This window comes from Sapajus apella, unplaced genomic scaffold, assembly GCF_009761245.1.
Source record: "Sapajus apella isolate SASKATOON/1434 unplaced genomic scaffold, GSC_monkey_1.0 scaffold44, whole genome shotgun sequence".
In the NCBI taxonomy this organism is placed as follows: Eukaryota; Metazoa; Chordata; class Mammalia; order Primates; family Cebidae; genus Sapajus; species Sapajus apella.
Window position 1 is genome coordinate 8302 of NW_022436984.1, and position 24753 is coordinate 33054.

The 24753-nt window shown below is 47.3% G+C and overlaps 1 protein-coding gene across 1 annotated transcript; it reads right to left on the minus strand.

The window, feature by feature from the left end:
* Window positions 1-1034: 1034 nt before the first annotated feature.
* Window positions 1035-11161, minus strand: ADGRF3 (adhesion G protein-coupled receptor F3). The gene is made up of 13 exons (XM_032301248.1): window positions 11008-11161; window positions 9580-9646; window positions 9006-9149; window positions 8363-8534; window positions 7302-7549; window positions 5901-6110; window positions 5255-5398; window positions 4873-5069; window positions 4439-4618; window positions 2187-3569; window positions 1706-1747; window positions 1553-1615; window positions 1035-1094 (listed from the first exon to the last, which is right to left on the minus strand). Exons 1-13 carry the CDS (start codon window positions 11089-11091, stop codon window positions 1035-1037), a joined length of 2994 nt encoding a protein of 997 aa, XP_032157139.1. The 5' UTR covers window positions 11092-11161.
* Between the last annotated feature and the right edge of the window lie 13592 nt (window positions 11162-24753).

The following is a 24753-nucleotide window of genomic DNA, read 5'->3' on the forward strand; positions in this document are numbered from 1 at the left end:
ACTTTAAATTTTTATAACCTATTGTTACAATGTGCTCGTATGAATGCCTGTTTCTATACATGGGTATGGTTATGAAACTTACACTTTATATTGACTTTTTTAAAGGTTAAAGAAAGAGGGACCAATTAACTTCATCTTTTCCTAAACTGGAAAAGAGACAAACCAAATTCTGCCCTTCGTCTCCAGTGTTTGGAAGATCAGAGGTTCCTGTCAATTAAGTCGTCCTTTCTTCATAACTATTGAAAAAGAAATAATCAGAAATCACTGAATAGGTCAATTAAAACCAATTTCATCAAATCTATTCAAAACATGTATTGTTGTAGTTTAAAACTGGTTGAGAAAGTTTCCTTGTAATTATTCTGCACTTTGATATCTGTTGATTATTTCTGGAGCAAAGGCAGGCTTAATTTATTAGGTGTCTTTAGCTAGTTTTTCCTGCTATTCTTGCTGGATACTTAGAAATGAGAAAGGGTGAGCTGTAAGATAAATAAATGTGACTAAGGGAAATATAAGCCTGCCTTTTTCAAGGGCTGAGCTCTGGAAGGAGGGAAGAGTACACAGCATCAACTCCCTTGCAGGAACATGGCTCTGTGTGTGGTTCATGCTGAAGCATCTGTCTTCCCGTGAAAGAGCTCAGGGCTGGCGAGTGGATACCAAGCCCAGCTTCTGCAGGCTGCCCTCCCCTCTAGATACCAAGCCCACCCATGGCAATCCCTTTGAGGCAAGATTCTCATGATAATTAAAAGTGTGATCATGTGAAAAGGAATTTTCAGAAAAACTGAGTCAAGGACTGGTGGTGATGAAACTCCCCTAGCTTTCTTGGAAAGCAAGAGAAGGTGCTATGCCTTCTGCTCTCCAACATTTCCACCGTCCCCACCCATCTAGCACTGGCTACCCTGAAAACCTGTTTCCTATCCTTTGGTGTGGGCTGGGTACGGAAAGAGAAGCCTTCTGTCCAGAACTTTGCCAGGAGGCCCTTTGCCACACCATCCTCAATCCACCCTGCTCAGGCTGCCCCTGAGAAAGCTGAGTTCTCACCTGGCAGTGTCACTTCCTCCTTTGCTGTGTTCCAAGATGTAGCTTTCATTTGTGGCCTAGGAGGGGGTGGAAAGGCCCAATTGCAGGGCAATTATTATCGTCAACTCTCCCTTGAAGAGGTTGTATTCGTTTTTACTTTCTCAAATGCACTCCTGCCTGGGCTACAGGAATCCTAGAACTTGTGCGCTCAGCTACAGTAACTCCTATGAGTACCGATCCCTCATTTTTCCTTCAAATGCTAACTGGAGGCAGATTTTTAGATGGAAAAACCAGAGGCAAGAGAGTCAGTAGGAGTCCCGGTGATAATCAGGAACCCAGGAACCTGATTCTGATGGCTCTGACTGGGCTGCTTGCTCCACCGGTGGGGAGCTGGAACCTGAAACCTGCTCATTCTAAAAACCAACCCCAGTCTACTCTCAGCTTCTGGCTGTGCCCATGTCCTCCGGGGAGGGCCGTGGAACACCTTCTGACATGCGCTCAGAGGAGAGCTGAGGATCTGAAGCCAGGAACTCACCAGGGAGATTGTGGTGTTGGGGGCTTGGGCGCAGCAGAAGCGTTTGCGCAAAGCTTCTTGTACCTGTGGGAGAGGTAAATGCTGTGCTTAGGCCAGCCACAGTCCCGGCCTGTGGGCTGCAAGTGAGGCAGGGGGTTAGGTTGGCAGACTTACCTTCCTGTCCATGAGGCAACCAAACAATAGGATGAAGACACCCTGAGAAGAGGGACATGGGGGTAAGCTGGTCAAGGAGGAAGGGATTCACCTGAATCAGCGTGCTCCTTCTGTCCTCCTGCGTAATTCACATCCTAAGGCTTCCCATCTCAATTTTCCTGTTACTACCATTTCAAGTGTGTTTCTTATTGTTATGATTAGAAAAGAGATACCAAAGGATCGGGTACTGACAATTTCCTGATTTCTCCAACAATATCAGCTATTATTTTACAGGTAAGAAAACCATAGCTCAGAGAGGTTACATAATTTGTCCAAAGTTATCCAGCTAGTCAGCAGAGGACCTGGGATGCACACCTAGGCCTTCTAAAATTCCTGAACCTATGCTTCTTCTGCTCCACCTTGGTACCTCCTAGAGAAGGGATCGGCCATGACTTAGACCATCTAAAAGTGCAAAAAGCACAGCCACTCCCATGTCACCTACCTGGAAAGTGTTGAGAATGGTGAAGATGTAATGAGGGACCGTGGAGACTTCCTCTAACAGAGTGGCCAGGCCCAGCCCCCAAGTGAGGCCAAAGATGGGTGTGAGAATGAGCAGGGCTTTGATCACACCCAGCAGAGCTTGGCGCTTCTCCGCTGGGGGTCCCTCTGACAGCGAAGGTCTCAGCAACTTCAGCAAGGCCATGGCTAGTACCAGCCCATTCACACCTACGATGGCCAGCACTGGCCCCACAAAGGTGTAGAACGCTCCTCCCTTCCCATCCAGCCAGCATGCCCCCTCCCTCAGGTACTGCCCTTGAGGGAGGTAGAGCCCCAGGGTGACACCCGCAAACCCCAGTGGGCACAGGTAGCCCAGAAGCACCATCAGTGGGAGAACTCTGTGCTTGGGCAGCTGGTGGAAGACAAAGACCAGCTGGTGGGCCAACACCAGGGCCTGCGCCAGCATCCAGAAAAAGGTGGCCAGGTAGAGGAAATGACAGAGGAAGGCGGCAGCAAGGCAGAGCGGGCTGCGGGGCCCGGGAGGGAGCAGGGGGGAGCCCAGGAAGCAGGTGTCGGCAGCCAGCAAGCAGAGCACCATGTTGAGCAGGGCGGCATGGCGGAAGTAGGCGACTTTGTTCCGCACCACGACTCTCCACACCAGCCGGTACACACCCAGGCACACGAGCAGCGCCAGGATGGAAGCCCCCAAGCCCACCTGAGTCAGCAGCGCCAGGGCAGGTTCTTCCGGAGCAGCGTGGGGGGACATGAGGACGGAGAAGGCAGTGAGGTGCTGGCAGAGGCACCGAGCAGTGGGGCTGGCACTGGCTGCCTGTGCCTGGCACCCTTCTTTGGACCAACCCCCCTTGCCCTGGAAGAGATTGTGATCCCAGAAGACACAGTGAGGGGAACCATCCATGTTCCCAAAGTCCATGATGACCTCTCCCTGGCTGAAGGCCCTGTCGCCTGCCATGATGGAAATGACAAGGACCAGGCCGGGAGTGGCATAGAGGGAATCCCCCAGCCCTTGTCCATAGTTTGAGGGCAGAAGGTGGTCCAGTTTTCGCAGCACCAGGCTAGTAATACTTATTTCGGTTCCATTAAGGACCGGTGGGGCCAGGGAGAGCCTGGGAATCTGTGCCTGCAGTGGGGGCTGAGTAGAGAAGGAGATGCTGTAGCCAGCAGGAAACGTGGGTCCGAACAGCTGGCTCTGCTGCAGCACATTGGGCAAGCTGAAGGCGAAGGGCTGGTCCTGCGGGCGCAGGCTGCACGCCAGGGTCTCCACCGCCAGCAGGAGAGTCGAGGCTGCCCAGGGCTTCCAGGCTTGGGCCAGGGTCCACAGAGAACCTGTATCCATGTCTAGGACCTTGTCTGTGGTAATCAGGAGATTCTGCGGCACCCAACAGAAAGATGAGCCCCATGTACTGGCGCCCACAGGACTGAGCTGGGGCAATGAGAACTACAGACCTGAAAGCTTCCCTTCCCAGTCCAGTGTACCACCCGAGGTTGGAGAGAAAAGGGAGAGGAAGGCAGGCCTGTCCAGGGAGACTTTCCTGATGGGAAGAACAGGGAGCTGTTGGGCCAAACACCTGAGGGCATCTTTAAGGATCTGTCCCCTGACTGCACCCAGCCCCTCTGCTGAAAACCCTTCTTCACCCTCCATCCCTTGGGGCCACCCAGGTTCTAAGAGGGGACTTCTCCTATTCTTTGGCCCCTCCAGGTCTGCAAAGCTAGGAATGGTGACCGTGGTAGAGGGTACCGTGTCCTGGAGGTGAGGGCCACAAACATGTCTGTGCGTTCACAGATGCTGTGTATTCCCAAGTGTGAACAGTGTGACATATCATTGCCCTTTGTTACACTTTTGGCTGCAGCTTGTGGGTCACCAACGGAGGCTCATACTGAGAGCCGTTTTAGGTGAGCCCGGCCACACCAAGCACACTTCAGCGTCTCCATGGAAACTTCCTGTCTGTGTCATAGCCGCACGCCTGCCTGCGCACACACGCCTCAGGCCTCATGTCTCCACACTCTTTCCTGCCTTCCAGCCCCCATGTGCTCCCAGCGCCAGGCCTTCTCCAATCCACAGCCTTGGAGACCGCTGTCCGAGAGGAGAAATGGACCAGGAGCAGATCCCTGGACTCTGGAGAGCTCTGCTGCCCGATAGGCCATAGTGATGTCAGAGGGACAGAAGTGCCCACAGGTGAGGAGCCTCGCCCCCACTCCACCGCCTAGCTGGCCCCCACTGTGGCTCAGAGATCTCACCTTCAGGGCACTGCGGTCAAGCTGTATTCTGGCCTTTGCCACCACGTTGGCTAGGTATTTCATGGTGCTCAGCAGGATCAGTAAGTCGGAGGGTGAACTTGCCTCTGCCGCCTGCCCTGGCAGCTGTGCCAAGATCTGTGGCACCTCCTCAGCAGGCCTGCCCTGGCCTGCCTGCAGCAGCTGAGACAGACAAGACAACAGGAAGCGGGACACATGGTGGAATTATGGTTTGAGAAGGGCATCCCAGCCTCATGGAGATCGCTGGCCCCCTCGGGCCCTCCCACACCCACTTCCTGGCTCTGCTTGGCTCCAGCTCAGGGAAGCTGAACAGCCTGTGGGCTGGGCCTCAGGAGGAAAGGATCTGCAAGCTGGGTCCTAGAGAGGCCAAGGTGGGCCGTGGAGGGAGCCTGTGGGCAGCAGGACAGAAGCTTCACCTTGGCTCTATTGAACAAGGCCAGGAGCCTCATATCTGTGCAGCTGCTGTTAATGGGCCCCCAGACTCCATCAGCCCTGCAGAGTCGCCTCACTGCGCCCCTCTTGCCCTCAGGACATGGTGCCTGTGCCACGTGGCCAGCTTTGGTGACATTCCAGGTAAGCACCGAGGAGTCCTCAGGGCAGGTGATGTCTCCATCTGAAGAATGATGAGCAGGGGGTACTCAGCAATCACAGCCTCACCCCAGCCTCTCCTTGGGCAGGAGCCTGTGCCGGCCCCGGAGTCCAGTTCTGTTGCCCAAGGCAGGGACGTGCCATGCAAGAGAGCCCTGCTCCCAAGCCAAGCAGCTGGCGCCGGCCCACTGGATCCCAAGCCCTACGCACCCTGGATGATGGTGATGGAGATGGGGACCCTGAGTGGAGCCAGGCCTGGGCTCTGCAGGTCACAAGTATACGTGGTGTCGGCTGCCGGGCAGCGCTGAACAGCCAGCACAAAGCACGCAGAGCCTGACGCGTTGAAGGAGAAGGCTGAGAGCAAAACGAGAGAAGGGAACTGTCCCTGGGCCGGGGACAGGCCTGGAACCCAGCAGGCTCCGACACACTGTTTCAGTCTTTTTAGCAATTCAGAAACAGGGGAAGCAGTGGGGAAGAGCCAAATGCTGGGTCGGCTCCACTTGGACAGTGGGCGAGAGCTTGGATTTTGCTGGAGGGGATGGGGATCTCTAACAAGCTCTAGGACTCAGTTTCCACCTTTCCTCATTTGTAAAATGGGGACTATCATCAAACTAATTCCACAGAGAGTTAAATGAGGTTGTGTAGATGACAGCATTTTGCAGAAAGTTTTCTCTGCGTGTGTGGTTATGTGATGGCAATAGACGTGGGATGGCTCTGATGGGGTCGGAAATGGCCTTGGGCCCCATTCTCTGGTTGAACTGTGGCCTGTTTCTCATGAGCTGAAGGCCCAGCTGCCTGGAGGAGACAAGCTGCCCACTGGTCCTTCTGACCCCTGACTGCTGTCCCCTTCTCATACCTCTGCTGCCCTCTCCGGGCCTCCAGGCCGCAGTGTAGACCAGGTTTGTGCTGGGGATGCAGCAGCTCAGCTGGAAGCCAGGGGAGGTGGCACAGGAGATGGACAGCCGGTCTGGAAGTCGAGCCACATCTGTCGCCTTCAAGGGCACCTTCACCACCTTGTGCAGGCTCCACCTGAAGCCCTGGGCCTCGAAGCTGCTCATGTACTCACCTGCAGACACGCGTCGGCTGCACATTGGGGCTCCTCTGGGCCCCCCTGCACCACAGAATCTGCTGCTTTCCACACCACAGCCTCGCTCCTGTCCTCTGCCTGCCACCCAGTGCTTAAAACCAGCAAGAAAGATCCCAGAATGGCCCCTTTGGTGGACATTCCCTGTCCCCAAGAAGAATTTCTAGGAGGTAGAAGAGATTTCTAAAAGAGATCTCTTCATTTTGTATTTATTTATTTTTTGGCACGGAGTTTTGCTCTGTTGCCAGGTGCCAGGCTGGAGTGCAGTGGCATGATCTCAGCTCACTGCAGCCTCCACCTTCTGGGTTCAAGCAATTCTTCTGCCTCAGCCTCCCGAGTAGCTGGGACTACAGGCATGTGCCACCATGCCCAGCTAATTTTTGTATTTTTTACCAGAGACAGGGTTTCACCATGTTGGCCAGGATGGTCTCGATCTCTTAACCTCATGATCTGCCCGCATCGGCCCCCCAAAGTGCTGGGATTACAGGCGTGAGCCACCGCGCCTGGCCAAGATCTCTTTTTTACCAGCACAAGCCCACGAATTCCAAAATGAACCCCTCTCCCCAGAGCAGATGCCTTCCTGCACCACCCCTGCCATTTTAGCATATTGAAAAACATGGATCTGCTTTCAGCAGAAATGGAGACCATGATCTCCACATTCTAGTATTTTTGTTAACAGAGACATTTTTATGAAAAATAACTACATTTTCCAAAACATAATTAGGAGAGTGACTTTGTTTTACATGTTTGCAAATCTGGCCCATGTCTGGGTTCTCCCATCTGTTTTTGCATTCAATCTCACGATAGCCGTGTAGCCTCTGGAAAGGGTCCTGTTTACCCCCAAGGAAGTGGCAGTGAAAGGGGCAGATGACATCTTAGGATATTAGGACAGTAGTTGTGACTTTGTGAACCCTGAAAAGGGTCTCAGAAGTCCCAGATCACAGTGAAAAAGTTGGCCAAATTTAGAATTTGACACATTGCAGTTTTTTACACCAAGGGATCTCTTAGCCTTTGTTTCCCCAGAATGGTAAACGGAAAGATGAAAAGGGTAAGGAAGAGGCAGAAAGAAAAGAGGGAAGGGGAAGGGAAGGAGACGTGGGAGGAAGAGGAGGAGGAAGAAGGGAAACAAGAGGAAAGAGAAGGGAGGCAAGGAGGGGAAGCCAGGCTGGCTACCTGCCCAGTGACGGGACATGTTTGCGATGCTGAGGGCAGCCTGGCCCTGGCTGGAAGTCACAGACACCTGTGTCCCTGGCTGCAGGAGGATGGGGCTGGGGCTCCTTGGGTGCCTCAGGAACCAGCTCAGGTTGGTGGCCTCCTGGCTCAGAAGGAGAGTCAGGCTCAGCGTGTTGCCAGGCATCTGCAGCTCGGAGTTCAGGCTCAGGATCCCGGGGACTGCAGGGAGGCAAGTGACAGTGGATCCCTAGAGGAGGGACTCATGGCTCTCAGATGCAGCTGAGCAATTGCTCCTCCCCTGACTCTGGAGCCCATTCCTCCATACTCCCTCCCTAGCTTTTTAAATTTTTCTTTTTGTCCCTGGTTGGGCATCTGAATGTGGCCTGCTGCAATCCAGCCTGGAAGACTCTATCTGTTATTGGAAAGCAAAGTGAGAACATTTCTGGTCTGTGTCTCTCCCTCCCCCAGGTATCTTGGGGCTGCTGGAGCTGCTTCCTGCATCCTTAGGTAAAAAGCAGGGTCATGGCTGGGAGTGGTGGCTCACGCCTGCAATCCCAGCACTTTGGGAGGCTGAGGTGGGTGGATCATCTGAGGTCAGCAGTTTGAGACTAGCCTGGCCAACATGGTGAAACTCCGTCTCTACTAAAAATACAAAAATTAGCCAGGCATGGTGCCAGGTGCCTATAATCCCAGCTATTCGGGAGGCCGAGGCAGGAGAATTGCTTGAACCTGGGAGGTGGAGGTTACAGTGAGCCAAGATCATACCATTGCATTCCAGCTGGGCAGCAAGTGTGAGATTCCATCTCAAAAAAAAAGGGCGGTTACTCAAGTACTTTCTCTCCTTGTCCTTATGTCTCTGGACACCCCGTCATTAGTCTCCCTACTCAGGTTCCAAGCTCAAGGCCTGTGATCTGCTATGATGGCTGGCTTTTTCTCCTACCCAGAAGAGCAGCTGGGCTTGGGCCAGCTGGCCAAACTACAGGTTCAGAGAGGAAGAAACCACTGAGAGCATTTATTTCACTTAAGGCCACTGGTTTCCAAGTTCCCAACCTTCCTCACCAGGTGGCAGCAGCTGGCAGTACCCGGGTTCGGGATGGCTAAAGATAAGGCAGTCACAGGGCTGGTGGTTGTGGGGGCTTTGACAGGGAGGGTGATGGAGGCAGATGCTGGTGTTCCACTGGTACCCAGAGACGCAAGCGCAATAGAAATACCCCTCGTGGTTGACACGACACTCTGTGACAGAGAGAGGGAAGAAGGAGTGGGCAGGCTGTCTGAGGAAGCTGGGCGGGCAGGGCCAACACCTGCCTGAAGCCCGAGAGGCTTTAGGCCTGGGTATCTGGCCCAATCCCCAAGCTCCAGGTGCCTCAGTCAGGCCCATGCATCAGGACTGCCCCTTCAGTCAGGACTTGAAGCAGCAGAGGTCACACAAGGCAAGGGAATAGGCTGAAGGTGGAGATCTGGGCCCTATTGTCTGTTCCTTGGGCCATCAGGCAAAGTTAGAAGATGGGGGATGGGGGATGGGGCAGGCAGGGAAGGGTCTGTCTGGTAGGGAGGTGAGGAAGGAGCTGGACCATGGAGAGAGAACCAGGCAGTCCTTCCTCCAGGAAATACAGAGGGGCTCCCAGCATCTCAGGCAAGCTGGCTGCAGGAGGCCAGGGAGCCCATGTTCATTCACTCTCAGCCCCCTTCCCACACAAGTGGTACCTGTTGTGAGTCTGACACCAGTGAGAAGAGGCCTTGGAGCAGAGGAAGCTAAGGCAGCGGGGAGAGCCAGGGTCCTGGAGACCACAGGGGGCCAGGTCTTATCTGAAAAGTCCAGATGTACATAGACGGAGACCAGCACTGATTCTACAGGAGCAGAGGGGACAGCTGGCAAGGACAGGCAGTGAGGCCACAAGCCCTCTGGATTCTCTCACCTTACTGGCTAGTCCCAGGAATGCAGGACAGAACCCCTCCCACATCCTGTTCAGTGCATAGAGACAGGGCTCAGGAAGGGAACTCCTCCCTTAAGCACAGTGCCTTCAGATACATGGCTTCATGCCTTCCACCCAGCAACCTCTATTTTATGGATGAGGCTCCAAAGACAAATGAGTTAGTCTCCAGGCCTCACCACTAGAGAACTGGTCACGGACCTGTCCGCCTGTGATCACAGCCAGTCCTCTCTCTCCGCCACCACTCCCTCGCTGCGTCCGCCCTCTCCTCTGTGGATCCTGGGTTCCTACCTCATTCCCTGCTCCTATCTCCTCTACCTCCCTCCTCCTCCTGTCCATCCACTCACCCTCTGCTTCACTCTCTTGGTCCAGGAGCGGCCCCGATCCAGATTCCCCTCCAGCCTGACTCTGTCCCTGGAACAGAACACAGAGGAGACCTCAAGTCCCTTCCAAAGACACCTCAGGGGCCAGCCTGGCTAGTCTCAGCCAGCATGACTCAGTCTCGACAGCCCGCTTCCGCTAGGGGGTGCCAGAGATGCAACCCCAGGAACCCTGTTAGAGCCCACAGATCCCACACAAGACCAGGAACCAGGCACGCCCTGGGAAGTCAACATGCTTTGTTTAATTCCTCCCTAAGTTTACCTGTCCCTGGGCCTCTAGGCTAATTGAAATGGCTGGCTCTGGAGCTCCAGCAGTGGGGCTGGACAGAGCTGGCTGGGGCCCAGGCGCCTGGGGAGCTTATTCCTTCTGTAGGGTTTGACAGCAGGGTGAGCAGCCTCTTTCCTTAGTCTTTGGTTCCTGTACATTATTTCCTCACCAACTCTTCCTCTGTCAGGGTGAGGGTGGAGGTCTGGGTCCACACTGTCTCTTGGGCCATGGGCCAAAGCTAGAAGATAGGGAGATGGGCCAGGCAGGGAAGGATCTGTCTGGTAGGATGGTGAGGAAGGAGCTGGGCCAAGGAGAGAGAACCAGGCAGTCTTTCCTCCAGGAAATCTGGAGGGGCTCCCAGTGCCACAGACCTGAGCCCTGTCCATTTGCACCTGCCTGTGCGTGTGGCTATCTATCCAATACCAGATATCGATAGAGATAAGAATATGGTTAAGAGATGAATATAAGCTGGTCACAGTGGCACGTGCCTTTAGTCCTGGCTACTTGGGAGGCTAGGGTGGGAGGATCACTTGAGCCCAGGAGTTCAAGTCCAGTCTGGGCAACATGGTGAGAGCATGTCTAAAACAAGGTATAGATATAGACAAATATAGATACAGATACAGATATATATTTACATGAAGATAGAGATTTAGTAGTATAGATAGATTTTGGCTTAGTGATACATAGATATAGACACAGGCATAGATACAGCTCTCTACTGGGTAGAACACAGATGGAAAAGCACCCTCTAGACTCTGATGCCTTTCCTCAGATTCCCTCCAATACTCTAAGACAATAGTTCCCAAATCTACAAAGCTTTTCTTTTTCTTTTTCTTTTCAAATGACCAGCTTGACTGGACAAGCCATTATCCCAAGTGCAGCAGGTGTCATAGAAGTCTGCAGGGACTCAAATAAGGAAACAGAAGCTATCCCCCACACCCAGGAGAACAAGACTGAGTTCTCAGAGATCGCATAACAAAGCGGGCACTTTCCTTACACACCACCTCCTCTCCCCTCCACCCTTTCCTGCTACCTATCCTTTCATTCCATGCCTTGTCTCTCCCAACCAGAGGTCCCCACTGTCGCCTCTGCAGACCTTTCCTGGGTCTCACCCCAGTCTCACTTACGGGTTGGGATGCTTGGACAACTGGTGACCCCATCAGGGGAAGAGTCATGGCCAGGAGCAGCAGCGGGGCAGCTGAACAGACCATGGCTCAGTGAAGCCTTCCCTACAAGCCCATGATGCAAATTTCTGCAGAGAAGAGCTGGCGGGGCAGTATGCAGATGGGATGGGAGGGAAGAGGGGAGGGAGCCAGGGCTGCAGTTACAGAGGAAGCGCTACAGCCTGAGACTCTGAGTCAAATGAGGATCCAGGTCTCTGTGGGGGCCACCTGGAGCCCATGTGCTCCAGTGAGAATGGTGCCCAGGCTCTTCTTGGGCTCTGGACCAAAAGCTCAGAGAGCAGGAGAGGCTTAGGGGTTTGAAGTCACAACCAGCAACATGTCAATAAGCCAGGTTCAGTCATGTTCCCAAGGACCTGGGAAATCTGGATTGTTCTGGAACTCCTCAGAAGCTGGATCACTGATTGAAGAGTCAAGGTTGGAAAATAAAAATAAAAAAAAAAAAAAGATAAAAATATGAGAGCTAATTTTTACTCTAAAATAATTTCCAGATAGACCAGAATCCTCCCATCTTCCCTTTCTCGCTCCCTCCCTTCCTTCCTTCCCTCCTCTCTCTTTCTTTTTTCCTTTCTTTTTCTTTCTTTTCTCACTCTCTTTCCTTCCTGCCTTTCTCTCTCTCTCCCTCTTCCCTTCTTTCTCTCTCTCTCTTTCTCTCTCAATCTCTCACTTACTCTCACTCTCGCTCTTTTTCTTTCTTTTAGAAACAAGGCCTCCCTCTCTTGCTCAGGCTAGAGTGCAGTAGCATGATCAAAGCTCATGATTGTAGCTCTGCATAGCCTCAAACTTTTGGGCTCAAGCTATCCTCCCACCTTAGCCTCCCAAATAGCTGAGATTACAGGTGTGCACCACGGCACTGGCCTAGAGTCTTAAATGTAAAAAAGGATCTGAGAAAATACTAGAAGAAATTATCAAGTTATTTCATGAAATAATTTTGAAGTGAGAAAGTTTTTTTTTAAACAAGACATAAAATGGAGAAGCCAAAAAGGCAATAAATTTGACTGTCTAAGAACTTTTAAGTTTGGCCTAAAAAGAATAATTTTCTCAACATAGGAGCTTTCTTCTAGTGTCCATATCAATAAAATAGAAAATAGGCAAAAGATGGGAGCAGGCAATTCACTGAAGAAGGAATAGAAATAGTTTGATAATGGCTGGGTGTGGTGGCTCACTAACCTCAGGTGATCCACCTACTTTTGGGAGGCCAAGGTGGGTGGATCAACTAAGGTTGGGAGTTCGAGTCCAACCTGCCCAACATGGCAAAACCCTGTGTCTACTAAAAATACACAATCAGCCAGGAGTGGTGGCGGATGCCTGTAATCCCAGCTACTTAGGAGGCTGAGGCAGGAGAACTGCTTGAACCTGTGAGGAGGAGGTTGCAGTGATCTGAAATCATGCCATTGCACTCCAGCCTGGGCGACAAGAGTAAAACTCCATCTCAAAATAAATAAATAAATAAATAAATAGTTTGATATGTCTGTGTCCTCTGTTATAATGATCTCCTTGATCCAAGGGACAATGTCTTACAGATAATTATCTGTGTAATCCCAATGCCTAACACTGCTGACACATAGTAGAGAATGAATACATGTTTCTGGAAAGAACAAAAGAATGGAGAAACCAGTGTATAATAAATGAAAGGACAGAGGTAGAAAAAAGAGAAAAGTGGGCTCGGGAACTAAGAAACTACTGTAGCTTGCAACATCAAATAAGTAAGCTCAGAGGCCTTAAAACAACAGAGTTCACATTTATACAAATCAAAATAAGAAGATACTATTTCTCACCTGCTAATTATCAAAATATAAAATATTGATTACATTTAGTATTAGAAGTATAGTTGGCCAGACACAGTGATTCATGTCTGTAATCCCAGCTCTTTGGGAGCCTGAGGTGGGCAGATCACAAGGTCCAGCCTGGCTTTGGCTGCCTGCACCACTGTCACCTGGCTAATTTTTTGTATTTTTAGTAGAGTCAGTGTTACGCAATCTTGGCCAGGCTGGTCTCGAACCCAGAAGGCGGAGCTTGCAGTGAGCCAAGATCACGCCACTGCACTCCAGCCTGGGTGACAGAGCAATAATCTATCTCCAAAAAAAAAAAAAAAAAAAAAGGAGAAAGAAAGCTGATGGAGCTGGAGCTGGAGCAGTCCTCCCTATTCTACTCCTAGAACATAATTTTCCCTAATTAATTCCCAACTCATCTCTCATCTTAACCACTTTGAGTTCATGACTGATAGTGAGAATAGCAAGGAGAACAACATATTCCTACTTCAAGTAAAGCTGAAGTGTCCAAAACTATTGATAGATTTGAGATTTATTTTACACTTTTTAGACTGTTCCTCTAATTTTAGAAAAGTTTGAAACATTTTTGCATGTGCAGAAGTATCTAGAAAAAGACTGGAGGGAAATGCTGCAGGCTTTCCAAAGTGTTGAGTTTACCTCAGTACCCCCCAGAGCCTAGCACCGTGCATTGGAGGCCTTAGGTAATATTTGTATCAAATAAATCAATCAATAAATGAAATATACCAAGACATAAACTGTGATTGTAACTAAATGGTAGGATTTGGTATGTTTTTCTGCTTTTCTGTATTTTGTAATTTTGTATTCTGTATCGGAAAAGATCTTAATAAAAATATTAAATCTGGCCAGGTGCAGTTGCTCACACCTGTAATCTAATCCCAGCACTTTGGGAGGCCAAGGCAGGTGGATCACCTGAGGTCAGGAGTTCAAGACCAGCCTGGCCAACATGGTGAAACCCTGTCTCTACTAAAAATACAAAAAAATTAGCTGGGGGTGGTGGCGGGTGGCTGTAATCCCAGTTACTCGGGAGGCTGAGGTATGAGAATCGCTTGAACCTGGGAGGTGGAGGTTGCAGTGTGCCAAGATCATACCACTGTACTCCAGCCTGGGCAACAGAATGAGACCCCGTCTCAAAAAGAAAAAAAACTATATCTATCTATCTATCTATCTATGTATATAAAATATTACAGTCTTATGGACCAATCAGGTTCAGAGTCCTCTAGACTTGCCCAAGTTTCATGGGATGTCAGGAAGCACCCACAGGCTGAATCAGGTCTTAGTCATAGAGCAGAGTTCAGGTGAACAGGGACTTATTGCTGCCACCTACCTACTCCCAAGTCCAAAGTGAACCATTAGGTGATTGGCCTTTGTCCCTCCAATATACATAATGATTTTTGGAAACTAATAAGTTTTTAACAGCTGGCAGCTTCTCTGAACTCCTAGGTTGCTTCCTGGACACCTCTAAACATGGATTGTGAAGGTTGCTAGTGAGCGGTGCTCCCTTATTTCATTTTTATTTTTTAGAGACAGGGTCCCGTTATGTTGTTCACGCTGGCCTCAAAGTCCTGGATCAAAGCAATCCTCCCACCTCAGGCTGCCCAAGTAGTTGGGATTACAGGCGTAAGCCACCACTGGACCAGGTCTCCATTACTTCTTTTTTTTTTTGAGATGGAGTCTCGCTGTGTTGCCCAGGGTGGAGTACAGTGGTGTGATCTCGGCTCACTGCAACCTCCACATCCCAGGTTCAAGTGATTCTCCTGCCTCCGTCGCCTAAGTAGCTGGGATTGCAAGCATGTGCCACCTTGTCTGGTTAATTTTGTATTTTTAGTAGAGACGGAATTTCACCATGTTGGCCAGGCTTGTCTCAAACTCCTGGCCTCATGATCCACCTGTCTCAGCCTCCCAAAGTGCTGGGATTACAGGTATGAGCCACCGTGCCTGGCCTCCATTACTTCGTATAAAAAGTAACTGCTGGGACCAGGTGTGGCAGCTCATGCCTATAATCCCAGCACTTTGGGAGGCCGAGGCAGGTGGATTGCTTGAGCCCCAGGAATTCAAGACCAGGGCAACATGGCAAAACCTTAATATGGCAAAACGTCATCTCCACAAAAAAGCATCTGGATGTGGTGGCACATGCTTGTAGTTCCAAGCTACGCAGGAGGCTGAGGTGGGATGATCACCTGAGCCCAGGAGGTCAAAGCCACAGTGAGCTGTGATCATGTCACTGCACTGCACTCCAGCCTGGGCAACAGCCAAGGCCATGTCTAAAAAAGAAAAAAATGGAAACTGCTGGGATTGCTACACATTAGTTGCCTCTATGAACCTGACATTGAATCTTGGTGTATTTTTTTTTTAACTTTTATTTTAGTTCAGGGATGAAAGTGCAGGTTTGTTACATAGGTAAACTTGAGTCATGGGGGTTTGTTGTACACATTATTTCATCACCCAGGTATTAAGACTAGTACCCATTAGTTATTTTTCCTGATCCTCTCCCTCCACCCTCTGAAAGGCCCCAGTGTGTGCTGTTCCCCTCTATGTGTCCACGTGTTCTCATCGTTTAGCTCCCATTTATAAGTGAAAATATGTGGTATTTGGTTTTCTGTCCCAGTGTTAGTTTGCTAAGGATAATGGCCTCCAGCTCCATCCATGTCCCTGCAAAGGACATCTCATTCTTTTTTAATTTTATTGTAGAAATGGCGTCTCACTATGTTGCTGAGGCTGGTCTCAAACTCCTGGGCTCAAATGATCCTCCTGCCTTGGTCTCCCAAAGTTCTGGGATGATAGGTGTGAGCCACTGTGTCCAGCAAGACTGATGTACTTTAAAGATGAGGGAAAGGGCCTTGAGCCAAGGATTGATGACAGCCTGCAGATGCAGGAAAGAGCAAGGAAATGGATTCTTCCCTGCAGTTTCCAGAAGAAATTCAAATCAGCTGACATCTTGATTTTACTTCTGTAAGACTCATTTCACATTTCTCAGTCTCAGAACACATTACATTACATTACATAACACATTGTCCTGTCACTACATTTGTAGCTGTATTTATAGCGGCCATGGTAGTAATTTAATACAGAGCTCATGCAATAACTTTTTTTAAAAAAAAATTTGTTTTATTTTTTTGAGACAGAGTCTCCCTCTGTCGCTCAGGCTGGAGTATAGTGGCGTGATCTTGGCTCACTGCAACCTCCGCCTCCTGGGTTCAAGCGATTCTCCCGAGTAGCTGGGATTACAGGTGTCAGCCACCATGCCCTGCCACAATAACTTTTAAATTTTGGTTATTATATATTTCAGTTCCAAAATTCCCATTTGGTTCTTCTTTATATTTTCTATTTCCTCCTTGAGGCTTTTCTTCTTTTCATTCATTTTTAAAACGGTGTTCACATTTACTCATGGCATTTTTGTAATAGAGACTTTAACATCTTTTTTAGATAATTCTAACATCTGTGTCATCTCAGCATTGGTATCTGTCGATTGTTTTTCCCATGTGAGTTGAGATTTCCAGGTTCTTAAAATGCTTTGGAGTTTTATCCTGGAAATTTCGAATATTATGAGACTCTGGACCTTGTTTAAAACCTGTGGGAAATGTTAACACTTTTTTTAGCAGGTAATCTACCTGGCTTGGTTCAATCACAAGGTCTGATCAAACTACTGTGAACTGTGCTTTCAACATCAATTCTCATCTATTGCTTTTAAGATCTTCTGCAGATGTGTGCCACCCAGTGGCCGGTCTGGGACCTGTGTGATGGATGGTCTGTCTCTTGGTACAATTCTGCTGGGGGTTTGTGGTTTAGGGTCAGATCCATGCAAGTACAACTGGGAAGTGATCTTCCCACCTCAGCATCCCAAGTAGCTGGGACTATAGGCAAACACCATGCTCGGCTAATTTTTATATTTTTTTCTAGAGACAGGGTTTCACCACATTGCTCAGGCTGGTCTTGAACTTCTGAGCTTATGGAACCCACCTACTACCACTACCATACAGAAATGGGAATGAATGAACTGGATCTATATGCATTAATAGGGATCAATCTCAAAACAATGTTGACTGTAAAAAATGTCCTAAGAGGTTAGAAACAGTGGGATGGCACTTACGTAAATCACATACACATATGCAAGCACAAAAATAATACTATTTTGAATCCAGATATGAACATGAATAATAGCAGTTTAAAAATATAAATGTAAATGACAAGTTCAAAAAAGAGGTTAACTCCAGGGACAAAATGGAACAGGATGGTCAAGAGCTGTAGCTGTAGCTGAAATGCATATTAAAAAAATGAAAAGTTCTAGCACATGTATGGTGAAAGGTTAATGTCTGTTATTTCCTGGTGTTATATGAATATCAAATATATTACTTTCTATATGTTACAGTTAAGATAAAGAATGATGCTAATGATGATAAAGAGGGATTAGGAACCTTCCTATTCATAGGCTATGCCTGGTCTGGACTCATAAGAGAGCATTTGATTCATCCTATGGTTTTTCTACTAACAGATAGATTTGTGGATACAGTATATAATATGTCTTTAAAGGCACAGATACATACATGTCTTTTTTTTTTCAGTGGAAAACATTTTAATTTTTTTTTTTTTTTGAGATGGAGTCTCACTCTGTCACCAGGTTGGAATACAGTGGCACGATCTCAGCTCACTGCAATCTCCACCTCCTGGTTGAAGCGATTCTCTAGCCTCAGCCTCCTGAGTAGCTGGGATTATAGGTGCGTGCCACCACTCCCAGCTAATTTTTGTATTTTTTAGTAGAGATTGGGTGTCACCACGTTGGCCAGGATGGTCTCAATCTCTTGACCTGATGATCCGCCGGTCTTGGCCTCCCAAAGTGCTGGGATTACAGGCATGAGCCACTGCACCCGGCCCATTTTAAATATTTTAAGACAAAAAAAATGAGAACTGACTTTTTTAAAATCACACATACACACGTCTAATGGCCAAAGTGCACTGAGAAAATGTGCTCCTGATCTGTCCTCCACAGTCCCCATCCTGTGGTTGAAGAGTTGCAGGCCCTCCCTCCTCCTCTCCAATGCACTGGGAAGAGACAGTGGCTGCTTTACAGCATAGCCATGAGGCATTTTGACAGTACGGAGGGCACTGCTGAAGTTGGAAATCTTTCCTGAGATGAAGGAGGGAGACTTCTCCCCACCAAGTTTAGGTAGATGAATGTGTCAAGGTTTAAAACAAAAATAAAAATAATCCACATAATCAGTAGGTCAAACGATACTGAATTTCAGATTTCCCACCAAGACACCTCAAATAGAGCAGTAACAATCTAGATCTTTCCATTTCTCCTGACAGCAGGCTTAGGCCCTGGAAGTATCTGCTGCTGCTGTTGCTACTGCAGCTGCTGCTTTGACTCCATTTACGACCTCTCAGGCTCAAAGACAACAGGAAGAACCAGAGTCATAAAGGAGGTAGGCCCAATCTGCAAGGCTGTATTGGAAAACCTGTATGTTTTTGAGGTATGAAGAGAAAGAGGTTAAAAGTGGCTCTGGCTGGGGACCAAACCCTCTCTAAAAACATGTCTGTCAGGGCCGGGCGGGGTGGCTCACGCCTGTAATCCCAGCACTTTGGGAGACCGAGGCGGGTGGATCACGAGGTCAAAAGATCGAGACCATCCTGGTCAACATGGTGAAACCCCGTCTCCACTAAAAATACAAAACATTAGCTGGGCATGGTAGCGCGTGCCTGTAATCCCAGCTACTCGGGAGGCTGAGGCAGGAGAATTGCCTGAACCCAGGAGGCGGAGGTTGTGGTGAGCCGAGATCGTGCCATTGCACTCCAGCCTGGGTAACAAGAGGGAAACTCCATCTCAAAAAAAAAAAAAAAAATGTCTGTCAGACCCCACAGTCTCTCCAACAGGGTCTCATCTAGCTCCTGTTGTCAATCTCTTCCAGCTCCTCCTCAGTCTTCTCAGAGTCACCTTTCAGGAGAAAACTTGTGTTCTGGGACAACTTCTTGTTTTCTCGACTCACACAGAACTTCTGGTGACCAAATGTGGGGGTTTTCCCACACCAAGCAATCCTCTACTTCTTGGCGGACACCACTGGATGTCCTACAATTTAATTCAATACTGATGCTGTCTAGTTGGGGTGTCAGATCTTACAGGTTAAGGGCTCAGTCTCACAAGACTGCCCCCCACCACCCAGTTCAGACGCCATTTTCAAGTTCAGTATGCCACCTGTGCTTCTGACTGACCAGCTATAAAACCCACGACCCCCTCCTCGGGTTCAATAATTGGCTAGCTCATGGAACTCAGAAATGAAATAACAGCTTACTTAGAAGATTACTAGTTTGTTATAAAAGGATACAACTCAGGAACAGCCAGAGGGGAGGGATGCATAGGGCAAGGCACTCAGGAAGGGGTGCAGAGCGTCCATGCCTGCTCCGGGCACACCACCCTCCCAGCATCTCCACATGTTCACCAACCTGGAAGCTCTCTGAACTTCTGTACTTTAGAGAGTTGTTTGGAGGCTTCATCATGCAGGCATGATTGATTATTAACTCAATCTCCAGCTCCTCTCCCTTCCCAAGAGGGTGGGGAGCAGGGTGGAAAGTTCCTAGCTTCTAATCACATTGTTGGTTCCCCTGGGAACCATCCTGAGCTTATCCAAGAGCCCCCAGGTACCAGTCATCTCATTAGCATGTAGAAAGACCTTAAACTTTGAAGAATCCTAAACAGGGGCAGAGAATAAATATATATTTATTATGTCACAGGGAGCAATTCCTCCTGGGACAGGGGCATCCCAGCATCAGAGCAGCAGTTGTGGCAGCCAATGGCTATAGGGAACCCCAGCCACAGATGCCTTTTTTACCGGACTATCATTTATTCTAATACATAACTAGGTTTTCTAACACAAAAGTTTTTATGTCTAGCCTAAAATAAAATTTAAAGGGCTGTACCTGTACAAGGCTAGGATTTCATAAAATTTATTTTATTATTATTATTTTTGAGACAGAGTCTTGCTCTGTTGCCCAGGCTGGAGTACAGTGGCACAATCTTCGCTCACTGCAACCTCCACCTCTCAGGTTCAAGCAATTCCCCTGTCTCCGTCTTCCAAGTAGCTAGGATTAAAGGCGCAGGCCACCATGCCTGGCTAATGATTTTATTTTATTTTTTCCATTTTTAGTAGAGATGGGGTTTCACCATGTTGGCCAAGCTGGTCTCAAACTGCTGACCTCAAGTGATCTATCCGCCTCAGCCTCCCACAGTGCTTAGACTACAGGTGTGAGCCACTGCACCTGGCCAAAATTTAAAGGGTTGTAACTATAAAAGGATAGGATTTTAAAAAATCACTTTCAGTAGTTAGCAAGGCTCAATGGCACACATCTGTAGTCCCAGCTACTTGGGAAGTTAAGCAGGAGGATTGCTTGAGCCCAGGAGTTCAAGGCCAGTGTAGGCAACACAGCAAGGTGTCATCTCAAAAAACAAACAAACAAACAAACAAACCACTCACAGTGCTATATCCTAATTTTCCCTGTGGTTTTTGAGCTCTTTTCTTATTTGCAAGCCTTACTACTTTGTAGCAATTTGGACTTTAGAAAACCTGTTAATGCCTTCATTCTTTATTTCAAATTCCTCTAGAAAAGCTGTTACTTCACATCCTCCTGATTACTTTCTCCTGATTGCTGATTACTTTCTCCCAAATGCTTTCAAGAGAAACTAGCTGGTGGCTACCTCAAGGGCTTGCTTCTCAAAATACCCCTTTAGCCTGTTGTATTCCTATTCTCATGCCAAAACCAGGATGAGAAATCTTATATGGACAATTTGTTGATGTTCACATTGAGTCCCTTTGATCATCTCCCTACCAATAAAACACAGGTTATCCTAACAAGCACTCTATTAACACAATGACTTGTCCTCTCCTACTTTACATTATAAAACTGCAGAACCTTATAGTTACCTTATCATGTAGAACTTTATGGGTTTCTATTTAACTTTGTATAATTTGCAATGTTGTTCTGGCAGATATGCCTATAAAAGTACTAAATTTTAAGCAACTTTATCTACAATGTATCAGGTCAGACCTGCAGACCCTGACCCAATGAGGGATGAACAAATGTACTCAGACACAGATATCCAGTGACAGAGTGGGCTAGGGGTCTGGGCCACTCACAGACACCAAGGTGGATGCTGTAAAGAGTCAGCAGCCACGGCCCTCACTAGCTGGCACTGTGGGCATTTATTCAGTATATATTTAATGAGAAAGGCTTTGAGTTAACACACTTCTGGATAATTAACATGGTTGCCCTCCGGGAGAGAGCAGTCCTACAGATGATTAAAGGCCAGAAAGTAAACTAACTTATCTAAATCAGTTTCTTTACATCCCCTAGTTACCTAACTTAAGCTTTCAGACCTTGGATAAGAGAATCTGGCTGCCTTCAGCCAAAGCCTATTCTGAGGGTTTTGCAAGGCCCTGTGGCCTTCCAAGAAGGTTTGTGTCCATTTTACAATTTTTCCTACCACCCTGACAGAACTCCTACAATTTATATCCTCTGTGTTTTTAGTTGTAACAAGTACGCATATGTTACTTTGTGCTTTGTTTTTTACCTCCCTCATTATGTGCTTTTCTTTTTGATATAATGTTAATAACCAATTTCCCCTTTCTAAAAATTGAGATAAAATTCACCATTTTAAAGAGTACATTTCAATGGTGGTTAGTATATTCACAATTTTGTGCAATCTTCACCACTATCTAATTCCAGAACATTTTCATCACCCCTAAAAAAAATCTCACACCTGTTAGCAGTTAGTCCCAATCCTTCCCTGCCGCATCCCCTAATCTGCTTTCTGTCTCTATGGATTTGCCATAGAGCAAAGCAAACCATAGCACATCTTCTATAAATTGAATCATATAATATATGGCCATTTGTGTCTGGCTTCTTTCACTTTGCATAATGTTTTCAAGTTAATGTTGTAGCATGATTGTTTTTTTGAGATGGAGTCTCACTCTGTCGCCCAGGCTAGAGGGCAATGATGTGGTCTCAGCTCACTGTAACCTCTGCCTCCCTGGTTCAATTGATTCTCCTGCCTCAGCCTCCTGAGTAGCTGGGATTACAGGTACATGCTGCCAGACCCAGCTAATTTTTGTTTATTTTTAGTAGAGATGGGATTTCACTATGTTGACCAGGCTGGTCTCAAACTCCTGACTTTGTGATCTGCCCACCTCAGCCTCCCAAAGTGCTGGGGTTACAGGTGTGAGCCGCCATGCCCAGCCAGTATTTCATTCCTTTTTATGGCAGAACAGTTGCATGTACATACACATTTTATTTATCCATTAATCAGTTGGGCATTTGGCTTCTTTCAATTTTTTGACTATTATGAATAGCTACTATGGACATTCATGTACAAGTTTTTGGGGTGGAATGACTGGGTCACCTGGTAAAGACATGCTTAACTTTTTGAGGAACTATCAAACATTTTTTCACAGGGGCTGTACCATTTTACATTCCCACCAGCCCTGCATGTGGGTTCCAGTTTTTCTATATCCTTGCCAACACTTTCTATGTTTTTCTCCCATTTTTTTTACATTCACTTTTTTCTCTAATTATGGTGTATCTTATGACATTAATTTACTATAGTTTACAATTTAATTTCTTATATAATTGGGCATTTGATTGCCTGCTTTTCTCTCTGCAGTTACAAAATATGGCTCCTTATAAGTCTTTGCAACAAGATTTTTTTTCTCTCAGATCATTTCCTGGAAGTATATTCTTTCAAAGTGGGATTACTAGGTTAATAAGTAGGAATAGTTTTATGTTAAAAGCACTTGTTGCTGCCAGTGCCAAGTATTTCCTTATGTTTTCACAGTGCAATTTAATTAAACGCTTACAGAGGTCTTGCTGTGTCTGAGGCATTATGTTACAGATTCAGAGGTATACAGATTTGGTCTTTACCCCCAATGCACTTACAGTCTGGTAAGACAGAAAAGAATAGATAATTTCATAACATATAAACATAAAGGTATGCACAAGATACTGTGGGAGTACAGTGAGGGGAGGCGGAAGGAGGTTGGAAACTGGGACAAAAAAGGCTTCTTGGAAGAAATGAAACTTAAGATGAATCCTGAAGACCGAAAGGCAGTTAACCAGTCATGAACAAAGGAACAGAAGCTTTGTATGTGCAGCCTGTGATGTTTAGTGATTTATGAATAATCTTGCATTCTGGGGAGATTAAGTGTATGTGTTGGGAGGAAGGGTCAGAGAGAATGATGACAAGAGTAATTCAATTCAAAGCAATCAAGGGAAACTGGGTGCAGGGGCTTACGCCTGTAATCCCAGCACTTTGGGAGGGTGAGGCGGGTGGATCACTTGAGGTCAGGAGTTTGAGACCAGCCTGGCCAATATAGTGAAAACCTATCTCTACTGAAAATACAAAAACTAGCTGGGTGTGGTGGCAGGCACCTGCAATCCCAGCTACTTGGGAGCCTGAGGCAGGAGAATCTCTTGAGCCTGGGAGGCGAAGGTTGCAGTCAGTCAAGGTTGTGCCACTATACTCCAGCCTGGGCAAAAGAGTAAGACTCCATTCCCCCTCCCCACAAAATATCAAGCAATCAAGGGAGAAAGAAGGGAGGAAGTTTCAATGAAATAACAGTGAGCAGGGTAAGTGGAAGAAAAGCCCAGTAAGTTATGTCTGAAAGTGTCCATTTGACTCAGCAAGAAAGAGGAAGAACCTGGCAGCAGCCATTTCAGTGGAGTCAATGAGGTTGGAAACGGACTGGAGATGAGTGAAGAGTAAGTGGGAGGTTTGGAAGTAAGAGATAGCTTGTGATGACTAAAAAAAGCCCATGACAAGGGTTTTTGCCATTCTTACTCTGAATATTTTAAAGCAATCCAGGTGCAAGTCAGTGGTTTCCAAGTCTTTTCATGAAGCCTACTTACTGTATTTTTAGTGATAGTAGCTAATCTGAAGTGGTAGATTGTTTACAGAGATGGGGGCAGTGATCGTCCTATACTATTCAGCAGGCCCCGCGCTGTGTGACTTTGCCATTTCATCTATTAAGTGGTGGAATCTATTTCTCCTTCATGAATCTGCACTGGCCTTGTGATTTGTCTGGTAAAGGCAACAGAAGAAACATTATGTGGTATCTTACCTAGACCTTGCAAAGGCCTTGTAGCTTCCACTTTCTCTTCCAACTTCACTGAGATATGATTGACAGATAAAAATTGTATATAAGGTGTACAAAGTGATATTTTGATATGGAGAACAATGTGAAATGATTACCATACTCAAGCTAATTAACATATCTAACAAGACAAGCAAAACTGCTCTGCTAAGCCCAATTGAAATTGCTGACCCACAGAATTATGAGCAAATAAAATGGTTGTTATTTTAGGCTACTGAATTTTGAATAATTTCTTATATGGCAAAACACAACTTTTATAACTGCTTATTTTAAAAATGTATTTTCTTGCAGTCTATATTCATAAGGCATTTCATCATGAAGGGCTAAGTATTGTAAAAGTGAAGAGCTGTTTCTATACCCCACTTTCTAGATTATTCATAAAAATATTAAATCAGGCCTGGTGCAGTGGCTCACCTATAATCCCAGCACTTCAGAAGGCCGAGGCCAGGAGTTCGAAACCATTTTGGCTAACATGGCGAAAACCAGTCTCTACTAAAAATACAAAAATCAGTAGGGCATAGTGGCACATGCCTGTAATCCCAGCTACTTAGGAGGCTGAGACACGAGAATTGCTTGAACCCAGGAAGTGGAGGTTGCAGTGAGCCGAGTTCATGCCACTGCCCTCCTAGCCTGGGCAACAAAGCAAGGCTCTGTCTCAAAAATAAAATAAATAAATAGATAAATAAATAAACCCCTATAAAATTTCGGCCTTTATTTAGAATTTTCTTTTGATTTTAAATCTTTGTTTCCTGTCTTTAATTCAATTC